The 19,919-nt window shown below is 46.7% G+C and overlaps 1 protein-coding gene across 3 annotated transcripts in view; it reads left to right on the forward strand.

Annotated features, from left to right (window-relative positions):
- Positions 1-19,161, forward strand: part of GATAD2A (GATA zinc finger domain containing 2A) — an 89,936-nt gene extending 70,775 nt beyond the window's left edge. For 2 of the 3 annotated variants that reach the window (XM_081312928.1, XM_081312926.1), the window contains 5 exons: positions 1,436-1,624; positions 4,316-4,598; positions 11,097-11,389; positions 12,749-12,932; positions 16,272-19,161. In XM_081312928.1, the coding sequence (XP_081169054.1) occupies positions 1,436-1,624; positions 4,316-4,598; positions 11,097-11,389; positions 12,749-12,932; positions 16,272-16,405 (1,083 nt within the window). In that variant the 3' untranslated portion in view covers positions 16,406-19,161. The remainder of the gene's footprint in view (positions 1-1,435; positions 1,625-4,315; positions 4,599-11,096; positions 11,390-12,748; positions 12,933-16,271) is intronic. The other variant, XM_081312927.1, reaches the window with a different exon arrangement.
- The last annotated feature ends 758 nt before the right edge of the window (positions 19,162-19,919 follow it).

Below are 19,919 nucleotides of genomic sequence, written 5' to 3' on the forward strand. Positions count from 1 at the left end.
CCAAACTTAAGGCAGCTGAGATGCATGCATGCATGCATGATGCTGTTCCTTTTGGAATATTCCGTCAAGCCCAGAGGAATAAGGCAGAAATTAAATTAATTAAAATTAGCAAGACGAAGGGATTAAAGTTGTAAGAAAAGAAAAAGAAAACTACTTAAAAGTATTTTACACATTCACTGTACCTCTCCATGCCTTTCTGTTCTGGCAAACTGCTTCTGCTATGTCATCTTCCCTTGTCTTTTGTTCTTTAAACTTCTCGCCTCCCTCTTTTTCAAGATCTCCTCGACTCTTATCAAATTGCAGCGCTCTCTCTCTCTCTCTCTCTCGCTCTCTCTCCACATTTATTCTTCCATATATTCGCTCTATACTTTGACCCTCATATATTGTCATGATTAAGCCTGTCAGTCACTTGTTTTTGTATTCCCTCCATGTTCGTTCATTCTTGACCGTTTCTCTCCTACTTTCCTTAAGTACCCCATCTCCATTACATTTAATAAATCACAACAGTGTCTGTTGACATACTCAATCTTTACTCTGTATAATAAAGAAGGCAAAATTGGTTGTATAGCCATTTTTGCATCTTTTAACAAACATTCCACAGAGAATACCATATACTACTCATCAGCTTTCTATCAGTACATCTTATAAATTCATCTTTTCTAGATTTTTGTCATTTATGCATACTTTACTATCCCTGTCAAACACAACAGCTTTGGACTTCGGCACGTTAATTATCAGATCCATGCTCTTGTCTATAATATGTACTGCAAATAATGGGTGTTTTCAGTCAACAGCGTGGTATTGCCCGCCTAAAAAAGTACACAAACATTCCCAACAACTCATATCTAACATTACACATCCTTCTTGTACCCCTTGCCGCCATTGTTGAGCCATTTGTTGAGTTGGTCTCCTGCCTGCTTTGCTTCCTTTATTACACCTGCTCTTAAATTCCCCCAGCCTTTAATACGGTTCAGGCCTATTCACCACAGGGTAGTCCTCAGTTTACAGCCATTCATTTAGCAACCATTACAACGGTGCTCACGAAAAAAGGGGGATGCAAATCGAAGCGTGCTTCTGAAGCTGCTTCTTGCAGGTCTATATTAAATTTGATTTATCTGACCAAAGCAAAAAAAAAAAAAAAAAAAGCCGTTCCTGTTAGAATCTGACGCAACCTGAGAGTATTCCAAGCTGCTCTTAAGAATAAATCTACACTGTTGGCTTTGGGAGTATTCCTTTTTTCTTGATTTATTTATTTTTTTTTAAAAAAAACTAATAAGTTTTTCCTTCTTGCTTTCCTTCTTCCCCTTTTTTGCGTTTGCTCCCACGACATCTTGTTGTCATCATCCCACCCTTCCTCTTCCCTCCTGCCTGGCCCTCGTCTCCCTTTTTCCTGCCTTCCTCCCATCTTGTCTTCCCACGTATCCATCTGTATCAGCCCATTTCTGTGTCTCCCCAGCAAATTCACAACATCCGCCCGCACTCCAGCTCGGGGCCTCCTCCGCTGCTCCTCGCTCCGCGGGCCTCCGTTCCCAGCGTGCAGATCCAGGGCCAGCGGATCATCCAGCAGGGCCTCATCCGTGTTGCCAATGTCCCGAATGCGAGCCTCTTGGTCAACATCCCGCAGGTAAGCAGACAAAGCAGGGTTGCTCTTCGCCTTTCTTCCTCCTGATGTCGTTCAGAAACGGCGAACGGTCCAATCGGAAGCATGCGTGCCTTTCCTAGTCTCTCTACTCGACTTAACAACCGTTCGTTTAATGACTGTTCCAACATTACAGCCGCCCTGGAAAAAGTGGCTTACGACCAGTTTCTCAGTTTTTTGACCTTTGTAGCATCCCGACAGTTGCGGGATTAAACTTTGGGTGCTTGATAACCAGCATGTATTTACAATGGTTGCAGAGTCTCGGTGGTCCTGGAATTGTCATCTGCAGCCTTCCTAGGGAGCTTATTGACAAGCAAAGTCAATGGGGCAAGCCAGATTCACAATAGAATTATGGGGGGGAGGCAATAAAATAGGGCATGGCTCACTTAACAACTGTGTGGCCTAGTGGTTGGAAATTTTGGGCTCCATTATGTAGGTGGTTGCTTCATAACTCAATGATTTATCTCCTTCCTATTTTCTATGGCTGGAGGGGGTTAATAATGATGATTCTGTTATGAAAATGAGGGATATTCATAACTCCCTATTCGTAGATAATGCTGGGTGGAAGCAGGCTTGTAGCAATAAAATCCTAAACTACTGTCTTGACAGATTGATGTTCCTTTGTCTAGGAAATACATCATAACTCTCCATAAATCTACCAAGCTACCCCAAATTAACTACACTCTACTGAAACTATTCACATTCTGAATTTTACTTCAACAGTGGAGTTATTTTTTATGCGTGAATCATCTTGGGAGTTTTCATTGCACGTGCTAAGAGTTATTACAAAAATGCTATATTTTTCTAATCAAGGACTGCTGGTGTAAATAAGCCACTAATCAAAAATTGCAGTGACTACATTCTTTTTGAAGCACTTCATTCTTGAGGTTAATGTCCTGTAAAAGCAAACTCTTTGCCAGGTACAAGAATCCACATGAGTTTATTTCATTTCAAAAATTTTGTGAAGCCAGTTAGGGCTGCCTCGACTCCTAAGGGGGGGGGGGGAACCTTTCATAGATTTAGAGAAAAGTTACTTTTACGAGGAAAGAAGCGACTGCAGGATCTGAGAAGAGGCAGTCCTGATACTTTCCTTGGTCAGAATAGATGGCTAATCAAATATTTAGACCTCGAAGAAGTAACTTGTATTTCTAGCAGTTTTATGAGTAAAACCAATGCCTTTAAGCCAGGTGTTATCAAAACTACAATCCGTGGTTCAAATTTTGCCCACTTCTTTTTTTTCCATTTTTTTAGTTTGTGTCCCCTCCCCACCTTTATTATTGTTACAAGAGGGTGTAACTCACCAACTCAAGACGATGAAAATATCCAATGTGACCTCCATCCTCCAACAACTGTGAGATGAGTTGGGCTGAGAGAGAGTGACTGGCCCAAAGGCACCTAGCTGGCTTTCAGGCCTAAGGCGGGACTAGAACTCATTGTCTCCCAGATTCTAGCCTGGTGTCTTAACCACTAGACCAGGGGTGGGCAACCTTGGCTCTTTTATGACTCGTGGACTTCAACTCCCAGAATTCCTGAGCCAGCCATGCTGAGGGGAAAGGGAGAGGTTTCCATGCTTGGCCATGCTAGCTCAGGAATTCTGGGAGTTGAAGTCCACAAGTCATAAAAGAGCCAAGGTTGCCTACCCCTGCACTAGACCAAGCTGGCTTTTTGTTGTTGTTGTTTTTACATCCCGCTAGCTAAAAATGGATAAGCGGGTAGCAAGGCACCAGGCTTGAACTTCAGCCAAATTCCCAGTGAAGGCTGGCACCGTCTAATACAGGGGTGTTCAAACTTGGCCCTTTTATGACTTGTGGACTTCAACTCCCAGAATTCCTCAGCCAGCCCTGGGAGTTGAAGTCCACAAGTCATTAAAGGGCCAAGTTTGAAGACCCCTGGTCTAAGAGCTGCCACATTCCTTGGCCTGCAAACCTGCCAGCCGTGGACGTAGAGGAGGGGCAAAAGCTTCCTCTTCCCTGAAAACATTCATTGTCCTAACCTCCTGCTTTTAGGGGTAAGATACACGTTTTCCCCACAAAGAGAGGGCTGAAATTTGTGGCCCTGCCCAGTCTAGGGAGTGCTCTGGGAGCAATGAAAAATGCGGAGGAAGCATATGCAGATACTGGTAGTCTTTGACTTAATGACCCCAATTGAGTGCGACCTTTCTGTTGCTAAGCAAGACAGTTTTTAAGTGAGTTTTGCCCCACTGTATGACTTTTCTTGCCGCGGTTGTTGAGTGAATCACTGAAGTTGTTAAGTTAGTAACACGGTAGTTGAGTGAATCTGGCTTCCCCACTGACTTTGCTTCTCAGAAGCAAAGCCCCCAGGACACTGCAACCGTTATAGGTATGTGCCAGTTCCCAAGCATCTGAATTTTGAATCATGTGACCATGGGGATGCCGCAGCGGTCGTTAAGTGTGAAACACAGGTCACTTTTCAATCCTGTTGTAAACTTCAAACGGTCACCAAATGAACTGTTGTAAGTCGAGGACTGCCGGTAATTTTGAACTAGCCAGATTTTCCGTTTGTGACTTGGCCTCTGCTTCTAGGCAAAAAGCTTCATATTCCTCCACTAAGAAGACTCCACCCTGATGCATTGATCTCCGCTTTCTTTTGAATAGCGCGTGACAGGATTGGACGGTGATATGAAAGGCTCTTCTCTCCCCCCCTTTCATTTCCCAGGCCTCCCCAACTTCTTTGAAAGGTGCAGCTGGGACGTCCGGCCAGGTGAACTCTTCGGCCGCCACAAGCGTGGCTTCCATCGTCAACTCGAACGAGTCTCCCGCCAGTCGGCAAGCGGCTGCCAAGTTGGCATTGCGGAAACAGCTGGAGAAAACCTTGCTGGAAATTCCTCCACCCAAACCTCCGGCTCCTGAAATGAACTTCCTGCCCAGTGCAGCTAATAATGAGTTCATCTACCTAGTTGGGTTGGAGGAAGTGGTGCAGAACCTACTAGAAGCTCAAGGTGAGGAGAGGTTGTTAAGGGGCCAAACTTCGAAGCCTTCAAACGTAGAACTCTGGGAATCGTAGTCCTAGACCAGGGGTAGGCAACCTTGGCTCTTTTATGACTCGTGGACTTCAACTCCCAGAATTCCTGAGCCAGCATGGTTGGCTCAGGAATTCTGGAAGTTGAAGTCCACGAGTCATAAAAGAGCCAAGGTTGCCTACCCCTGGCCTAGGCACTAGTGGAGGCCACCAAGAGAGAAGCAAAGCTAAGTAGCGGTTTGCTAGGACTTGTAGACCAGCAGCTTCTCTCGGGGATTCTAGGCTGGGACAACCAGTTTTAAGAGTAACCTTAACTTTCCACTCTCAGTAAAGCTGTGATTTACAACTCCATTGCTTAATACAAACTGGGTGATCCACATATGTAACTGCAGGGATGAGATGGGTTGGCATCATTTTATTATTGGCTATTTAATAGATTTTTATCCCCCCTTCATTACTTTACAAGTAACTCAAGGCAGTGAACGTACCTAATACTCTTCCTCTCCCGTTTTCCCCACAACCAACTCGTGAGGTGGGTTGGTTTGAGAGAGAAACCTGTTGGGTTTCATACCAAAGGGACTAGAACTCACCGTCTCCTGGTTTCTAGGTCAGCACCTTCACCACTACACCGAACTGGCTTTCATATTGGATGTTGGCTTTATGTCCCACCTGTCCTTTTTAAGAGTTTAGGGCAGTACATATAATAGGACCTTTTCCAATTATATCCCCATAACAGCCCTGTGAAGTAGGTTGGGCTGACAGATAATAACCAATTCAAAATCACCCTTGGAGTGACTCTGCCGAGAATGGGCTTGAATCTAGAGCTCCTTAATCTTGAGTCCACTGCCCGAAACAGCACACTACACTTTTGACAGAAGGTATGAAGTTGGGACGCGGTGGCTCAGTGGGTTAGGACGCTGAGCTTGTTGATCAGAAGGTCGGCAGTTTGGCGGGTCGAATCCCGAGTGCCGCGTAACAGAGTGAGCGCCTGTTACTCGTCCCAGCTTCTGCCAACCTAGCAGTTCGAAAGAACAGAAAAATAGGGACCACTACGGTGGGAAGGTAACAGCGTTCCGTGCGCCTTAGGCCAGCCAGCCAGCCACATGACCACGAAAACGTCCTCGGACAAGCGTTGGCTCTTCAGCTTTGAAACGGAGATGAGCACCGGCCCCTAGAGTCGGAAACGGCTAGCACGCATGTACGCGGGAACCTTTACTTTTATATGAAGTTGTATTCACGTCTTACCTTGCCACCCCTTTTCTGCTTTTGCATGCAACCCATCCACGGGTTCAATCTACGGCATCTCCAAGTAGCAGAGTAGACAGAAGCTCTTCCCTGTCCAAGATCCGCTGCTGTTTAGCATACGTGGGAACCTGCTTTGGGGTTAAAATCAGTTTGTGCCCATTCTTCAATTTTCAATAAAAGGTGTCACAGTGACAGGTACCTAGGATGAGACTGTTTCAGAGCCCAGAGACATGGAATGATCCCCACCAGGAAATACAGTGGTACCTTGGTACTCAGCTGCTTTTAAACTCATCAAATTTGGTACTTGACACATTTTGATGCTCAACGGTACTCATCGTTTGCACAAGTTAGAACGTGTTGGTGTCGGCTGCCTTGTGACTCACTAGGTTGTTCCTTGTGGGAAAAGTTTTGTTTTCGGTATGCATCGTTTTTTGGTACTTATCGCAGCTCCTGGAAGAACCAATTAACAATGAGTATCAAGGTACCACTGTACCTCAGTCTCCATCGTGCTGCATTCTTCCAAATAGAAACCTCAAGCTACCTTTGATTTGTGGCACCATTTTATTAACTGATCTGTGCTTATATATTTTTATTAAATTTACGTGCCGCCCATCTGGCCATCCAGAGCAACTCTGGTAGCTTATAAGTAATAGAAATAGCTATGTAAAATCAGTTATAAATATAAGAGCAATTAAAATGGCCGAGGAATTGGATACAGACTCGAATGGGGGGTGGTGCCTTCCCTGTCACTGCACCCAGCCGTTTCCAGCCTAAAGGGTCTACATTGGGGGCTCACACCAGCTGACAGGGCCAAGTCAGAAGACCTCTTCAGAAGGGTAGGGGGCCCCTGGCCTCACCTCTGGCGACAAGGTATTTCGGAGAGCCGGGGCTGCTAGCAGAAAAGGCTCCTCTGCTAGCTGAAATTTTAGATGGCCCTTTGCCTTAAAGAGCAAACGTGATTTGAATCCGTTGGCTTTCTGTGTTATTTTTGGTGGGGTATTTTTAAGGCTTGCAGTGGGGGTTTTAAGAGGCACCGAGAAACACTTAATTCTGTAGAGATCAGCTCTCCTTGCTGTTTTAAAACTTTTTTTGGGGGGGTAAGTCTCTGTTAGGGACGCGGTGGCTCAGTGGGTTAGGACGCTGAGCTTGTCGATCAGATGGTCGGCAGTTTGGCGGGTCGAATCCCGAGTGCCGCGTAACAGAGTGAGCGCCTGTTACTTGTCCCAGCTTCTGCCAACCTAGCAGTTCGAAAGCACGTAAAAATGCAAGTAGAAAAATAGGGACCACCACGGTGGGAAGGTAACAGCGTTCCGTGCGCCTTTGGCGTCTAGTCATGCCGGCCACATGACCACGGAGACGTCCTCGGACAAGCGCTGGCTCTTCGGCTTTGAAACGGAGATGAGCACCGGCCCCTAGAGTCGGAAACGACTAGCACGCATGTGCGGGGGAACCTTTACCTTTACCTTTTACCTAAGTCTCTGTTGCTTTCATTCCCGGCTGTCTTGCAGTCTTCTAAAGCTGGGGGGGTCCAACCTTGGCGACTTGTAAGCTTTGCTGGCTGAGGAATGCTGGGAGTTGAAGTCCACAAGTCTTAAAGCTTGCCAAGCTTGAGAACCCCTGTTCTAAAGCTTAATTCCCCTCCATTGCATTGAGGATTTGGCTTCAGAAACAAAGAAGAGGACCGTCACACTTACTCTTTCTCCACCCGCTTCTTGATTGCTTTTTGCTGCCCTCATCGCATCCGCAGATAATCGCCCGGCTGCCCTGTTTAGGGTGACTCGCCCCCTTCTTAACCAGGAGGTGAGGGAGGATCCCTTGCAGGGACGGGCCGAGGAGTTTAGTCATCATCTGACGGACAAAATCGCTCAGATCCGGGCCGGTTTGGACTCTGACTGGGCGGAGTCTGACGTGGAGGAATCGGATGGTCTTGAGCATGTTATCTGGACTGAGTTCGATCCTGTTTCCCCTGATGATGTGGACAGGATCATGGGGAGGCTGAGCTCCACCACCTGTTTGTTGGATCCGTGCCCCTCCTGGCTGGTTTATGCGGCCCGGGAGGGGACACGAGGCTGGTTCCAGGCAGTAATAACTGCTTCTTTGAAGGAGGGTGTCTTCCCCGCCACCTTGAAGGAGGCGGTGGTGAGACCCCTCCTCAAAAAGCCTGTCCTGGACCCGGCTGTTTTAAATACCGTACTGTATATACTTGAGTATAAGCCGAATTTTTCAGCCCACTTTTTGGGCTGAAAAAATCCACTTCGGCTTATACTCCAGTGAACAAAAAAAAAGAACTTCCACCCCCCAGTTTGGAGAGCTGCTGCTTTCATCAAACATGGACGAAGGCAGCAGTTCTCCAAACGGGCGGTGGCGGTTTGGAGAGCTGCGCGCGCAGCTCCGCCGCCACCTCTGCAAGCCTCCGCTGAGAGAATGGGGCGGTGGAAGCTTGCCACCCATTTTCTCGGCGAAGACTTCTTTCGGGGGATCCAGCCTCTGCCGCCCGCTTCTCTCAGCTGAGAGAATGGGGCAGTGGAGCGCTCCGCCGAGAGAATGGGGTGGCTTGCTGTTGGCGCGGTGCGGCGTGGCAGAGGCTGGATGCCCCGAAAGAAGTCTTCGCCGAGAAAATGGGCGCTGAGACGAGAGAATGAGGCGTTGGAGCGCTCTGCGAAGTATGGGGCGTTGGAAGCTTGCCCACCGCCCCATACTTCGCGGAGCGCTCCAACCGAGAGAATGGGGAGCGCTCCGCCGAGAGAATGGGGTGGCAGCTGAGAGAAGGCAGCTGAGAGAAGGGGGCGGCAGAGGCTGCATCCTCCGAAAGAAGTCTTCGCCGAGAAAATGGGCGCTGAGACGGGAGAATGAGGCGTTGGAGCGCTCCGCGAAGTATGGGGCGGTGGGCAAGCTTCCACCGCCCCATACTTCGCGGAGCACTCCAACGCCTCATTCTCTCGTCTCAGCGCCCATTTTCTCGGCGAAGACTTCTTTCGGGGCATCCAGCCTCTGCCACGCCGCACCGCGCCAACAGCAAGCCACCCCATTCTCTCGGCGGAGCGCTCCACTGCCCCATTCTCTCAGCGGCTTGCTGCCCCATTCTCTCGTCTCGGCAGAGCCCAGCTGAGAAAAGGGGGCGACAGAGGCTGGATCCCCCGAAAGAAGTCTCCACCGAGATGAGAGAACGGGGTGGCAAGCCGCCGAGAGAATGGGGCGGTGGAGTGCTCTGCCGAGAGAATGGGGCGGCTTGCTGTTTTCTCGGTGCAGCACGGCAGAGGCTGGATCTCCCGAAAGACGTCTCTGCTGAGATGAGAGAACGGGGTGGCAAGCTGCCGAGAGAATGGGGCGGTGGAGCGCTCCGCTGAGAGAATGGGGTGGTGGAGGCTTGCCGCCCATTCTCTCGGCAGAGACTTCTTTCGCGAGATCCAGCCTCTGCCGTGCTGCACCGAGAGAACAGCAAGCCGCCCCATTCTCTCGGTGGAGCACTCCACCGCCCCATTCTCTCGGTGGCTTGCCACCCCGTTCTCTCATCTCAGCAGAGACGTCTTTCGGGGGATCCAGCCTCCAGCTGCTGCATTTCCCAGCCTCGGCTTATACTTGAGTCAATAACTTTTTCCAGTTTTTTGGGGTAAAATTAGGGGTCTCGGCTTATACTCGAGTCGGCTTATACTCAAGTATATACGGTAATTATCGTCCAGTCTCCAACCTTTGCTTTCTGGCGAAGGTTGTCGAGAGTGTAGCGCATCAACTCCCTCTGTTCCTGGAGGAAACTGATTATCTGGACCCGTACCAATCGGGTTTCAGGCCCGGGCACAGCACGGAGACGGCATTGGTCGCGCTGGTGAATGATCTCTGGCAGGCTCGGGACAGGGGTTGCTCCTCTGTCCTAGTCCTATTAGATCTCTCAGCGGCTTTCGATACCATCGACCATGGTATCCTACTGCGACGCCTCAGGGGGCTGGGAGTGGGAGGCACCATTTTACGGTGGTTCTCCTATCTCCTGGGTCGTTCGCAGCCAGTGTTGACAGGAGGGCACAGATCCGCCCCGAGGCCTCTCTTTTGTGGAGTTCCTCAGGGGTCGGTTCTCTCTCCCCTCCTGTTCAACATCTATATGAAGCCACTGGGTGAGGTCATTCGTGGTTTCGGGGTGGAGTATCATCAGTACGCTGATGATACCCAACTCTTTCTTTCCACCCCAAACCAACCCAGCGATGCCCTCACCGTGATGTCCCGTTGCCTGGAGGCGGTCCAGGTCTGCATGGGGAGAAACAGGCTTCGTCTCAATCCTGCCAAGACTGAGTGGCTGTGCATATCGGCATCTCGGGTGAACCATTTTTGTCCATCGTTAACGATGGGGGGTGAGGTGTTACCCCCCGTTGATAGGGCTCGCAACTTGGGCTTCCTCCTGGATTCACAGCTCAATTTTGAAGACCATATAGGTGCCATGACCAGGGGGGCTTTTGCCCAGGTTCGCCTGGTGCGCCAGTTGTGACCCTACCTGGACCGAGATGCCCTACGCACAGTCACTCATGCGCTCGTGACCTCCCGTTTAGATTACTGCAACACTCTCTACATGGGGCTGCCCTTGAGGACCACCCGGAGGCTTCAACTGGTGCAGAATGCGGCCGCGCGAGTTGTGATGGGGGCCTCCCGATACTCCCATGTAACACCTCTACTCTGCGAGCTGCATTGGCTTCCGGTTGACCTTTGGGTGAGATTCAAGGTGCTGGTGATGACCTATAAAGCCCTAAATGGCCTGGGTCCGGGATATTTGAGGGAACACCTCCTGCCAGCATCAAACTCCCTTCGTCCAGTGCGCTCGCACAGGGAGGGTCTTCTCAGGGTGCCGGCGGTAAAAGATTGCCGGCGGGTAACACCCAGGGGGAGGGCCTTCTCTGTGGGTGCGCCTGCCCTCTGGAACCAGCTGCCCGTGGAGCTTAGGACCGCCCCTGACCTTCGTTCATTCCGCCGGGACCTGAAGACCTGGCTCTTTGAGCTTTCCGGCCCAGGCTGAGAATTTTTAACTGAGGTTTTTAGTTAAGGGATAATTTAATCTTTTTAATTGTTTTTTTAACTTTTGTATTTCGTACTGTTTGATTTTAAATACCCTGTAAACCGCCCTGAGTCCTTCGGGAAAGGGCAGTATATAAATTTAATAAAATTAAAATTAAAATTAATTTTTTTTCCTGGCCATCTTAAGAAGCCCAGCCCGGGATCAGAATCCAGGTTGATTCTTCTGTCTCTTGCGCAGGTAAAGTCTCCGTCAGCCCCTCCTCGCAGGATCCCTACACCTGCGTCCAGTGTAAGACGGACTTCACCTGCCGCTGGAGGGAGGAGAAGAGCGGCTCCATCATGTGTGAGACGTGCATGTCCTCCAATCAGAAGAAGGCACTCAAGGCGGAGCACACCAGCCGGCTGAAGGCCGCCTTTGTGAAGGCCTTGCAACAGGAGCAGGAGATCGAACAGCGGATATTGCAACAGGCCGCCTCCCCGATTCAGAGCAAGCCAGAACAGATAGCTCAGCAGCATCACTCGCTCAAGCAGGTAGGGATCTTGTATCTGCTCTCTCCGGCTTGAAAGCCGAAGGAACGAATCCTCACCGCTCCTCCGGTGGGTATTTGCTGCCTTACAAAGGCAGTCCTCGACTTAAGCCACGACTGAGCCCCAAATTTCTGTCGCTGAGAGAAGACAGGGGCTGAGCGAGTTTTGATGCATTTCGCAACCTGTCTTGCCGTGCCTGTGAAGTGGATCACTGCAGTCATTAAATTAGTAGCAAAGTTCTCGGGTCAACTGGCCTTCCCTGTTGATTTTGCTTGTGAGAAAGTGGCAAAAGGGGATGATGACATGGTCCCGGGACCCCTCAGACATCATAAGTACGAGTCAGTTGCCATAGGTGTGAATTTTGATCATGTGAGCCGGGGGGTGGTGGCTGCAGCCATTGTAAAGAGTTACAGAGAAGAGCAGCAAAAATGATCAGGAGACTGGAGGCTAAAACATACGGAGAACGGCTGCAAGAATTGGCTATGGCTAGTCTAGAGAAAAGAAGGACTAGGGGTGACATGGTAGCAGTGTTCCTATAACTAAGGGGCTGCCCCAAACAAAAGGGAGTCAAGCTATTCTCCAAAACACGTGAAGGAGAACAAGAAGCAATGGGTGGAAACTAATCAAGAAGAGAAGCAACCTGGAACTAAGGAGAAATGTCCTAGCAGTGTGGACAATTAACCAGTGGAACAGCTTGCCTTCAAGACGTTGTGGGTGCTTCCATCACTGGAGGCTTTAAAGAAAAGACTGGACAGCCACCTGTATGAAATGGTATAGGGCGACATATTGCGACCTTTTCCCCCCATTGCCGGCAATGGGGTGGGTGCGGTTTGAGCATGACCCATCAGGCCCTGAGGCCAGCAGTTTGACATGCATGGTATAGGACAGGGGTAGGCAACCTCGGCTCTTTTATGACTCGTGGACTTCAACTCCCAGAATTCCTGAGCCAGCCATGCTGAGGGGAAAGGGAAAGGTTTCCAAGCTGAACCATGCTGGCTCAGGAATTCTGGGAGTTGAAGTCCACGAGTCATAAAAGAGCCGAGGTTGCCTACCCCTGGTATAGGATCTCCTGTTTGAGCAGGGGGTTGGACTAGAAGACCTCCAAGGTCCCTTCCAGCTCTATTCTGATCAGGCCAGTGTTTCCCAAGCTTGGGAACTTTGAAGGTATGTGGACTCCAACTTCCCAGAATTCCCCAGCCAGCATAACGTCAACTCTGGGAGTTGAAATCCACGTACTTTCAAAGTTCCCAAGCTTGGGGGAAACGCTGCTCTGCACGATCCAAGAATGTGACCGGCCTCCTTCCCAGCCCTTGAGTTTCATGGTTTTATTTTCTCTTCCTCCTTGTCTCGGTCATTGTTCAGGCCTCCAGTCAGCTGCCCCGAAGTGCCAGCACCCCTCGTGGAGTCTTGCATGCATTTAGCCAGTCGCCCAAGTTGCAGAACGCCTCCGGTGTGGCCGTACTTGGTGGCCGGCAAGGTAAGCGTGCTCAGAGACCCATCGGCAAAGGAGGTGCTTACACTTGGAAGAAGACACCCGTCAACGCAGGTAGATGACTCGCTCTTGAGACTTCTTGTCTTTACCGTTGCTGGCCGCACTCCCTTGTCCGGCCAGCGTTCTTTCTTGAACAGAAAATATATTTTCTGGGTGAAAAAGGGTGTTTCTACTTATTTCTCTTCCTTTCCTTTCGGCGCATTCCCCGTTTCAAAGCAGTATGAGCGTGCTAAGGCCTCCCTGCACTGTTGAGAAATACGACAGGTAGTCCTCCACTCGCGACCACAGTTGAGCCCAAAATTTCTGTCGCTAGGCGAGACGTTTGCTAAAAACGGGGTTTCGCCCCATTTTACCACCTTTCTGGCCACAGTCGTTGAAGTAAACCATCGCAGTTGTTAAGTTAGCAACACACGGTGGTTAAGCGAATCGGGCTTCCCCGTTGACTTTGCTTGTCAGAAGGTCGCTAAAGCGGATCATCTGACACACACACACACACCCCTGGGACACTGCGACCGTCATAAATATGAGTCAGTTGCCAAGCGTCTGAATTTTGATCACCTGACCCAGGGGGATGCTGCAACGGTCGTAAGAGTGAAAAACGGTCATGAGAGTCACTTTTTTCCAGTGATGATGTAACTTCGAACGGTCGCTAAAGGAACTGTTATAAAGTCGAGGACTACCTGTGTATGGATTCTGAGCCATCCCATGACTTCCTTGAGAAGGGATACTGGGAAATACCAGTGTCCTTTTGGTGACTCTCTTAGGGCTACAAATGATAAGATCTTGGTCTCATTTAATTTATATTGCTCACTGTAAAAACAAAAAAGCACAGAAGTGGTACATTTTTCTAGGTGCTTCTGACGACAACGAAACCCACCCTGGGGTCATGTGATGAATTCACCTCTCTTTATTTTGAGATGGGGTGGAGGGCAATTGAACAAACTATTGCTCTGGGGAGCACAAGGGACTCCGATGCCATTATATTATTATTATTATTATTATTATTATTATTATTATTATTATTATTATTATTATTATTATTATTGTTATCGTTATCGTTATCGTTGTTGTTGTCGTTTATTTTATTTTATTTTTTTATTTTAATCCCATTTATATCCCGCCCTTCTCCGAAGACTCAGGGCGGCTTACAATCTAAGCACAAATTAAATGTGCTTAGCAATAGCCTTCATTCTATGTATTTGCCTGCTTATTAGGGCTTTCGCCCCCCCCCCCCAAAGCGGCATTATTACAAAGTCAGCTTAATTGCCCCCAACAATCTGGGTCCTCATTTTACCTACCTCGGAAGGATGGAAGGCTGAGTCAACCTTGAGCCTGGTGGGACTCGAACCTGCACTAATTGCAGGCAGCTGGTGTTACTTAAGGAGGCATTAGCTCACTGCTCCACCAAGGCTCTTTAGCCCTCAACCTATGACCACAATTGAGTCCAAAAGAGGTTCTGCCCCTTTTTACGATGTTTCTTGCCTCCGATCTTAAAATGAATTGTTTACAGTTGTAAAGTTAGCCATACGGTTGTTAAGTGGATCTGGCTTCCCTGTTGACTTTGCTTCTCAGAAGGTTGTGAACGGGGAATCACATGACCCCAGGACACTGCAACTGTCATAAGTGCAAGCCAGTTTCCAAGCATCTGAAATTTTGATCCCCCGATCGTGGGGATACTGCCACAGTCATGCGAAAAACCATCCAAAGTCACTTTTTTCCCAGTGCCATTGTAACTTCAAACTCAACAAATGGTTGTGAGTCAAGGACTACTTGTATTTCAGGTCATCTGTGAATGGAAGTTCTGTATTTTCAGGGTTTTAATGGTGGGATTTAAGCAGTGGTGGGATTCAGATACGTGAACAACCGGTTCTCTGTGTGGATGCCGCTTCCGGAAGTCCATTCTGGGCCTGGGCAACAAAAAATGAGCTACCGGTTCTGCTGAACTGGTGCGAACTGGCAGCACCCCACCACTGGATTTAAGACTTCAGGGAGACAAATGGTTTTCACCACAAGCTTAAAATGACACCCCCCCCAACCCAAAATATTTTGAGTTTGTTTGGAAGCAATTGAAAAAGGGGATAGTTTGCATCCCGCTCCCATTTCCATTCTTAATTAATGGGAGAGGATCAAAAGCCTATGGCCAACCTTTGAACTTCTTGCCACCTAAATGGTGAACGCACAAGGCCTACAATCAGGGTGGTAGGTGGGTATAAGGAGGCCTTGCAAGAAAGCATCACATTGTTTTCTCAGCAGCCTCCTATTCAGATTTCCTGCCTGCCACCTGATTGGTCAGCTGTTACTCACTATGTCCTTGACCTCTTCTTCCAGCTGTTACAGATAGTCCTCAACTTACAACCACAATTGGGACCAGAATAAATTATTATTTAACATATGATGAGAACATAATAGAAGTAAAAATTGTGTGTGTGTGTCTATGGGGGTATGACCTCTTAACCGGATGTCCAGTTCAGCCATACAGGCAGTCACCTCTGAGGCTGCTTCATGCAGACCTTCTAGAGAACAAGAGAACACACGTCATGGGCAGTCTTGCACAAAATGTTTGATAGTTTGCATTATCAGCACCACAATCGCAACAAGGAAAATCTTTCCATCCCCATTGGTTAAGTGATGGCAGATATTAAACAAGTCGTCATGTGGTTGTTAAGTGAATCGTCCACTTATTAAGTGCATCAGGCTTCCCCAATTAACTTTGCTTGTCAGAAGCCAGCTGGGAAAGTTACAAATGGCATTTAAGTAACTGGCGCGTTGCTGCAAACGGTTGTAAATGCAAGCCAGTTGCCAAGCATCCGAATTGCAGTCATGTGACAACCAGGGTGCTGTGCTGTTGTAACTTTGAAGACGGGTCATAAGTCCCTTTTTCCGAGGCCGTTGTAACTTTGAACCGTTGTTAAAACAAAATGGTCGTAAGTCAAAGACTGCCTGCATATAATGGCAGACTGTGTTTGGTACTTGTGGGTGTGTTTTTTTGCTTTGGGCTTTTCTTCATCTGTGTCTGTCTATATGTATAGTTTGATTAATTGTATTTTGCAAAGTCCTTTTAAGATTTTCCCAAACTGGCTGTTTCTCAGTATTATTGAGAATGCAGTTCTTCATGGGAAATTTAAGTCATGGCCACCTTGAAACATCTGGGGAAGGCCAGAAAGCGGGGAGAGAGAGCCTAAATCAGTGTTTTTTTAATCTTGGCAGCTTGAGGATGTGTGGACCAACTCCCAGAATTCCCACGGCTGGCTAGGGAATTCTGGGAGTTGGAGTCCACACATCTTCAAGCTGCTAAGGTTGGGAAACACTGTCCTAGACACTATTAGAAGGGGGGAAAGCAGTCTCTCCCTTTAGAGTTCATTTCAACGCACCCTTTGTGTTCCCTTTCTCCAGGAGGGACGTTGAACTTTGTTAACCCTAGTCTCACCGTGCACAAAACCTCCTCCTCGGCCGTAGATCGCCAGCGCGAATATCTCTTGGATATGATTCCTCCACGGTCCATCCCTCAATCAGCCACATGGAAATAACACAGGAACCTCTGCCCCAAGTGGAAGACTTCAATTTTTTCCGTATATGACATCTTCTTGGTTTTTTTTTTCTTCTTCTTTTGATTCTACCATCCTTCCCTCCCGAAATCTCTCCACGCAGTGGAAATGCCGCTTTCAAGTCTAACTGGATCTGCCTGCGGGGTTTGCCGGAAAGTATTTTTTTACTTTTTTTTTTTTTTTTTTGGCCAGCCCCATCAGGGGCCAATTTGCTTCCTGCTGGATAAAATGGACGCTCGAAAGGGTGGTAATGAACATTTAGGCTAACAAGTTCTTGCAAAGAAAATTTTTTTTTGGGGGGGGGGGAGAATGGTTGAGGCCATCCCCGAGGAGAATCTCAATTTAATATTATTATTTTTTCTCTGTGTATTTTGTCTCTTTAGTTTTGGGGTTGTCGTTGTTATTATTTTATTTTTTTTGATCAGCACTAGTATGGAACAAGGACTCGTGCAAGAGACTGATGCTCAGTTGCTTCTGGCTTCAGTCCTTCTTACATACGTCTCTCTCTCTCTTTTTTTTTTTTTTTTTTAGTTCCCTTAGCTGAATTTTACTTTGGTTGATCATACAGTGGCCCTTGGTGACCAAGGATGTACTTTGCCCGTTCACAGAAAGCAGAAGTGAGACCTAGCGACAGTGGAAAAAAATAAATCGGAAAGCTTGGACCGGCTTCCTCACGGCCTTGTTTTTCTCTAAACCCCCCTGTAATTCCTGAGGAGGCCCTATTCTAAAGGATAAACAGCGGGGTGGGGTGGGGGTGTTGGTGTTTGGTTTGGAGGTTTCATTTTGTTTTCTTCTTAACCCAGTAATAACTTATACTAAGAGCAAATGCAGACGGGACTTGCCACCGCCAGAAGAAATGGAGCAACTGAACACAGGATGTGCATCTTGTTTTCATTTTTTTTTTAACAGAATCTTGTTTCAGACAGATGTTCTGCTCTGGACCTTTGCTGGTTTAAAGAATTACTGGACAGTTTATATAAAACAGCTCTATTGAATCTTCTCAATCTGAAGTGAATGAACATGTGTTTTTTTAAAAAGAAAGAAAGAAAGAAAAATAAGAAAAAAAATAAGTCTGACGCTCCCAAAGAGAAAAGTGAGCTGTGTGGAGATGAATATTTTTTTTTTCGTACAAAAAAAGCAACTTCTGATTGAATCTCCCTCCCCTTTTCATTGTTTTCTAGAAAGGTTTTTACTTGGCTATCTTAACAACAGTGTGCAATTTAGTCATGTGGAACAGAAGGGACCAGAGAAGTACATTTTGTGTTTAAAAAAAAAAGAAATAAATAAAAACACCACGAGACAAAAGTCCACATCTCTGTTGCTACCAGTTGTTGTGGGGGGAAAAAAAACGGCCTTGTCATAGGTGAACCATTATTTTACCGGTGACCTCCATACATGTTGGACTAAGCTCCCATAATTCCCAGCCAGGGGCACAAGTAGAGAGTGCCTATTAGGGGGTGGGGAAACTGGGTCCCCGGCTTTATAAGCACAACATGGGTGCAAAAAGCTGTTGTCTCTGGTGTGTTCAGTCCCATCCTTAGAAATGTAACCGCTTCCCCTTTTACTGCGAGCATCTTGACTAGTGTTGGCTTTAAACCGCACTTCCTCTTCCCATACCCCGACAAATTCAGTGAAATATTGGGTTGGGGGAGTCATAGTTTTATTTTGCCCCTTCAATCCCATTTTTTTTTAGTAGTAGAGGCAGAAGTATAGACCTTTCTATACCCATTCATACTAGTATATTGGTACTAGATCTAGTGCTGATATAAGAGTTTGTTGCAAAAAAAAATTATATATAAATAAATGCATATATAAATATAAATATATATATAAATATATATGACTATATATAAAACAGGGTGGGTGGGGATTAATACTGGGGTCTGGTATTTTGTTAGTTACAAGTGAGATACCTAATTTAAGAACAGACCTACAAATGTTACTGTATCAGGAAGGGCTCCCGTTCCAATGACGTTTTGCATTTTAATAAAAGGTTCCTCCTAATTCCCCCTTTTTCTGTAAGCTTGAGAATATTTAGGTATAATGTTTTTTTAAGTTCTGGTGGATAGCAAGTGTATAGGGTTTTAAATTTTCTGTACACAGTTCTTCTGAATTTCAGTGTTCGTGGTGGGGCCCGCTTTTGTTTGTACGTCAAAACTATTGCTTTATTCTCCATCCTCTCTGTTTGAATTTAGTGGGCTTAGAAAAGCATTCTTACTGATTTTCTATCCAAAGTTAAGATACCTTAGTGCCGTTTTTTCTCTCTCTGGAACTTCAGTTCCATATAGAATTTTACACCAGTATAAACAATTGAAGTTCCGTTCTCCTAAAGAATCCGTGTCATTTCCAGATTAACCCCAAGACTTCCCTGATGGGTCAAATAGATTTAAAACTGGTTTGAAGCTGTAGTGTAGACATATTGTTAAATTTCTCTGGCATTTTTTCACAATTGCATCATTGGTCTGCCTTAGAGCCGGTGCAAATCAAAGTTTGCATTTCTGAAATTCTAGTCTTGCTTTTTGCATAGGAGCTGGATTACTTGCAAATCAGGAAGGATAGGTTTGTCCGTGTGAAGTTTTAAGCTGGAGCAGTTTGACCAACAGTTGTGAACCTGTGTTTCCAAAAGCCATTTCTTTTTTAAAAGATGAAAACCCCAGCCGTGACAGAAAACTTTTTGATTGGGTTGGAATTGTCCAGGAAATTTTGGAGGTCCAGAAAAAATAAATCTTTAACTTGAAGCAATTCCTGTGTTGGATCTTTTAAGCCTCGGGTCGAGTTACCAGATTTTGATACGTCATCATTTTGGGGATTATAACTTCAATATGGCTCAAATAGGCATCAAAAGGTAGTCAGGGTGTTCTAGAAAACAAGCAATATCCTTCTGTGATGATGCCTAACAAAAAGACTTTGAGATTCATTTAATGTTGTTGAGGAAATTTCAAATACAGCTGAATACAATATACAAAGCTTTCTGATATTCTCTCTTATGCATTAACAAAGGTAAACATTGGTGACAAAACTTTCCTCATCATTATTTCTTCTGATTCCTCTTCACCTGCAATTCATTTACTTGCTGGGAAGAGACACAACATAGTTTTGCTAATGTTTAAATGTGCACACCTGTCTGAAAACGGACTGGGACGGAAAGTAGAGAACAGAAGTTTCTGAAAAGTCATAATAACACTAAAGTTGCATCCAAGATCAAAATTGCACTAAGCGGATTAAAAGTCTGCGGCTTTTATTGTGAGCCACTCAAGAGACGTATTCCTAAGGTGTGGGCAGCCATACAAATCTTTTAAATGAATAAATAACCTTAGTTTGCAATTGAAAAACATCACGTGCCATGCAGTGCTAGCATTCAGAGTGGCAGCCATTTTTAACCAGAGTCGAGTTAATTGCTGGCCTGCCGCTTTTGCTGATGTTGTAAAGGTAAAACAAGGATTCTATAAGTGGGAAGTGAAGAGTGCTGTGAGATTTTCATATTTTTCCCCGAGAT

This window comes from Vipera berus (assembly GCF_964194415.1).
Source record: "Vipera berus genome assembly, chromosome: 1".
Classification (NCBI taxonomy): Eukaryota; Metazoa; Chordata; class Lepidosauria; order Squamata; family Viperidae; genus Vipera; species Vipera berus.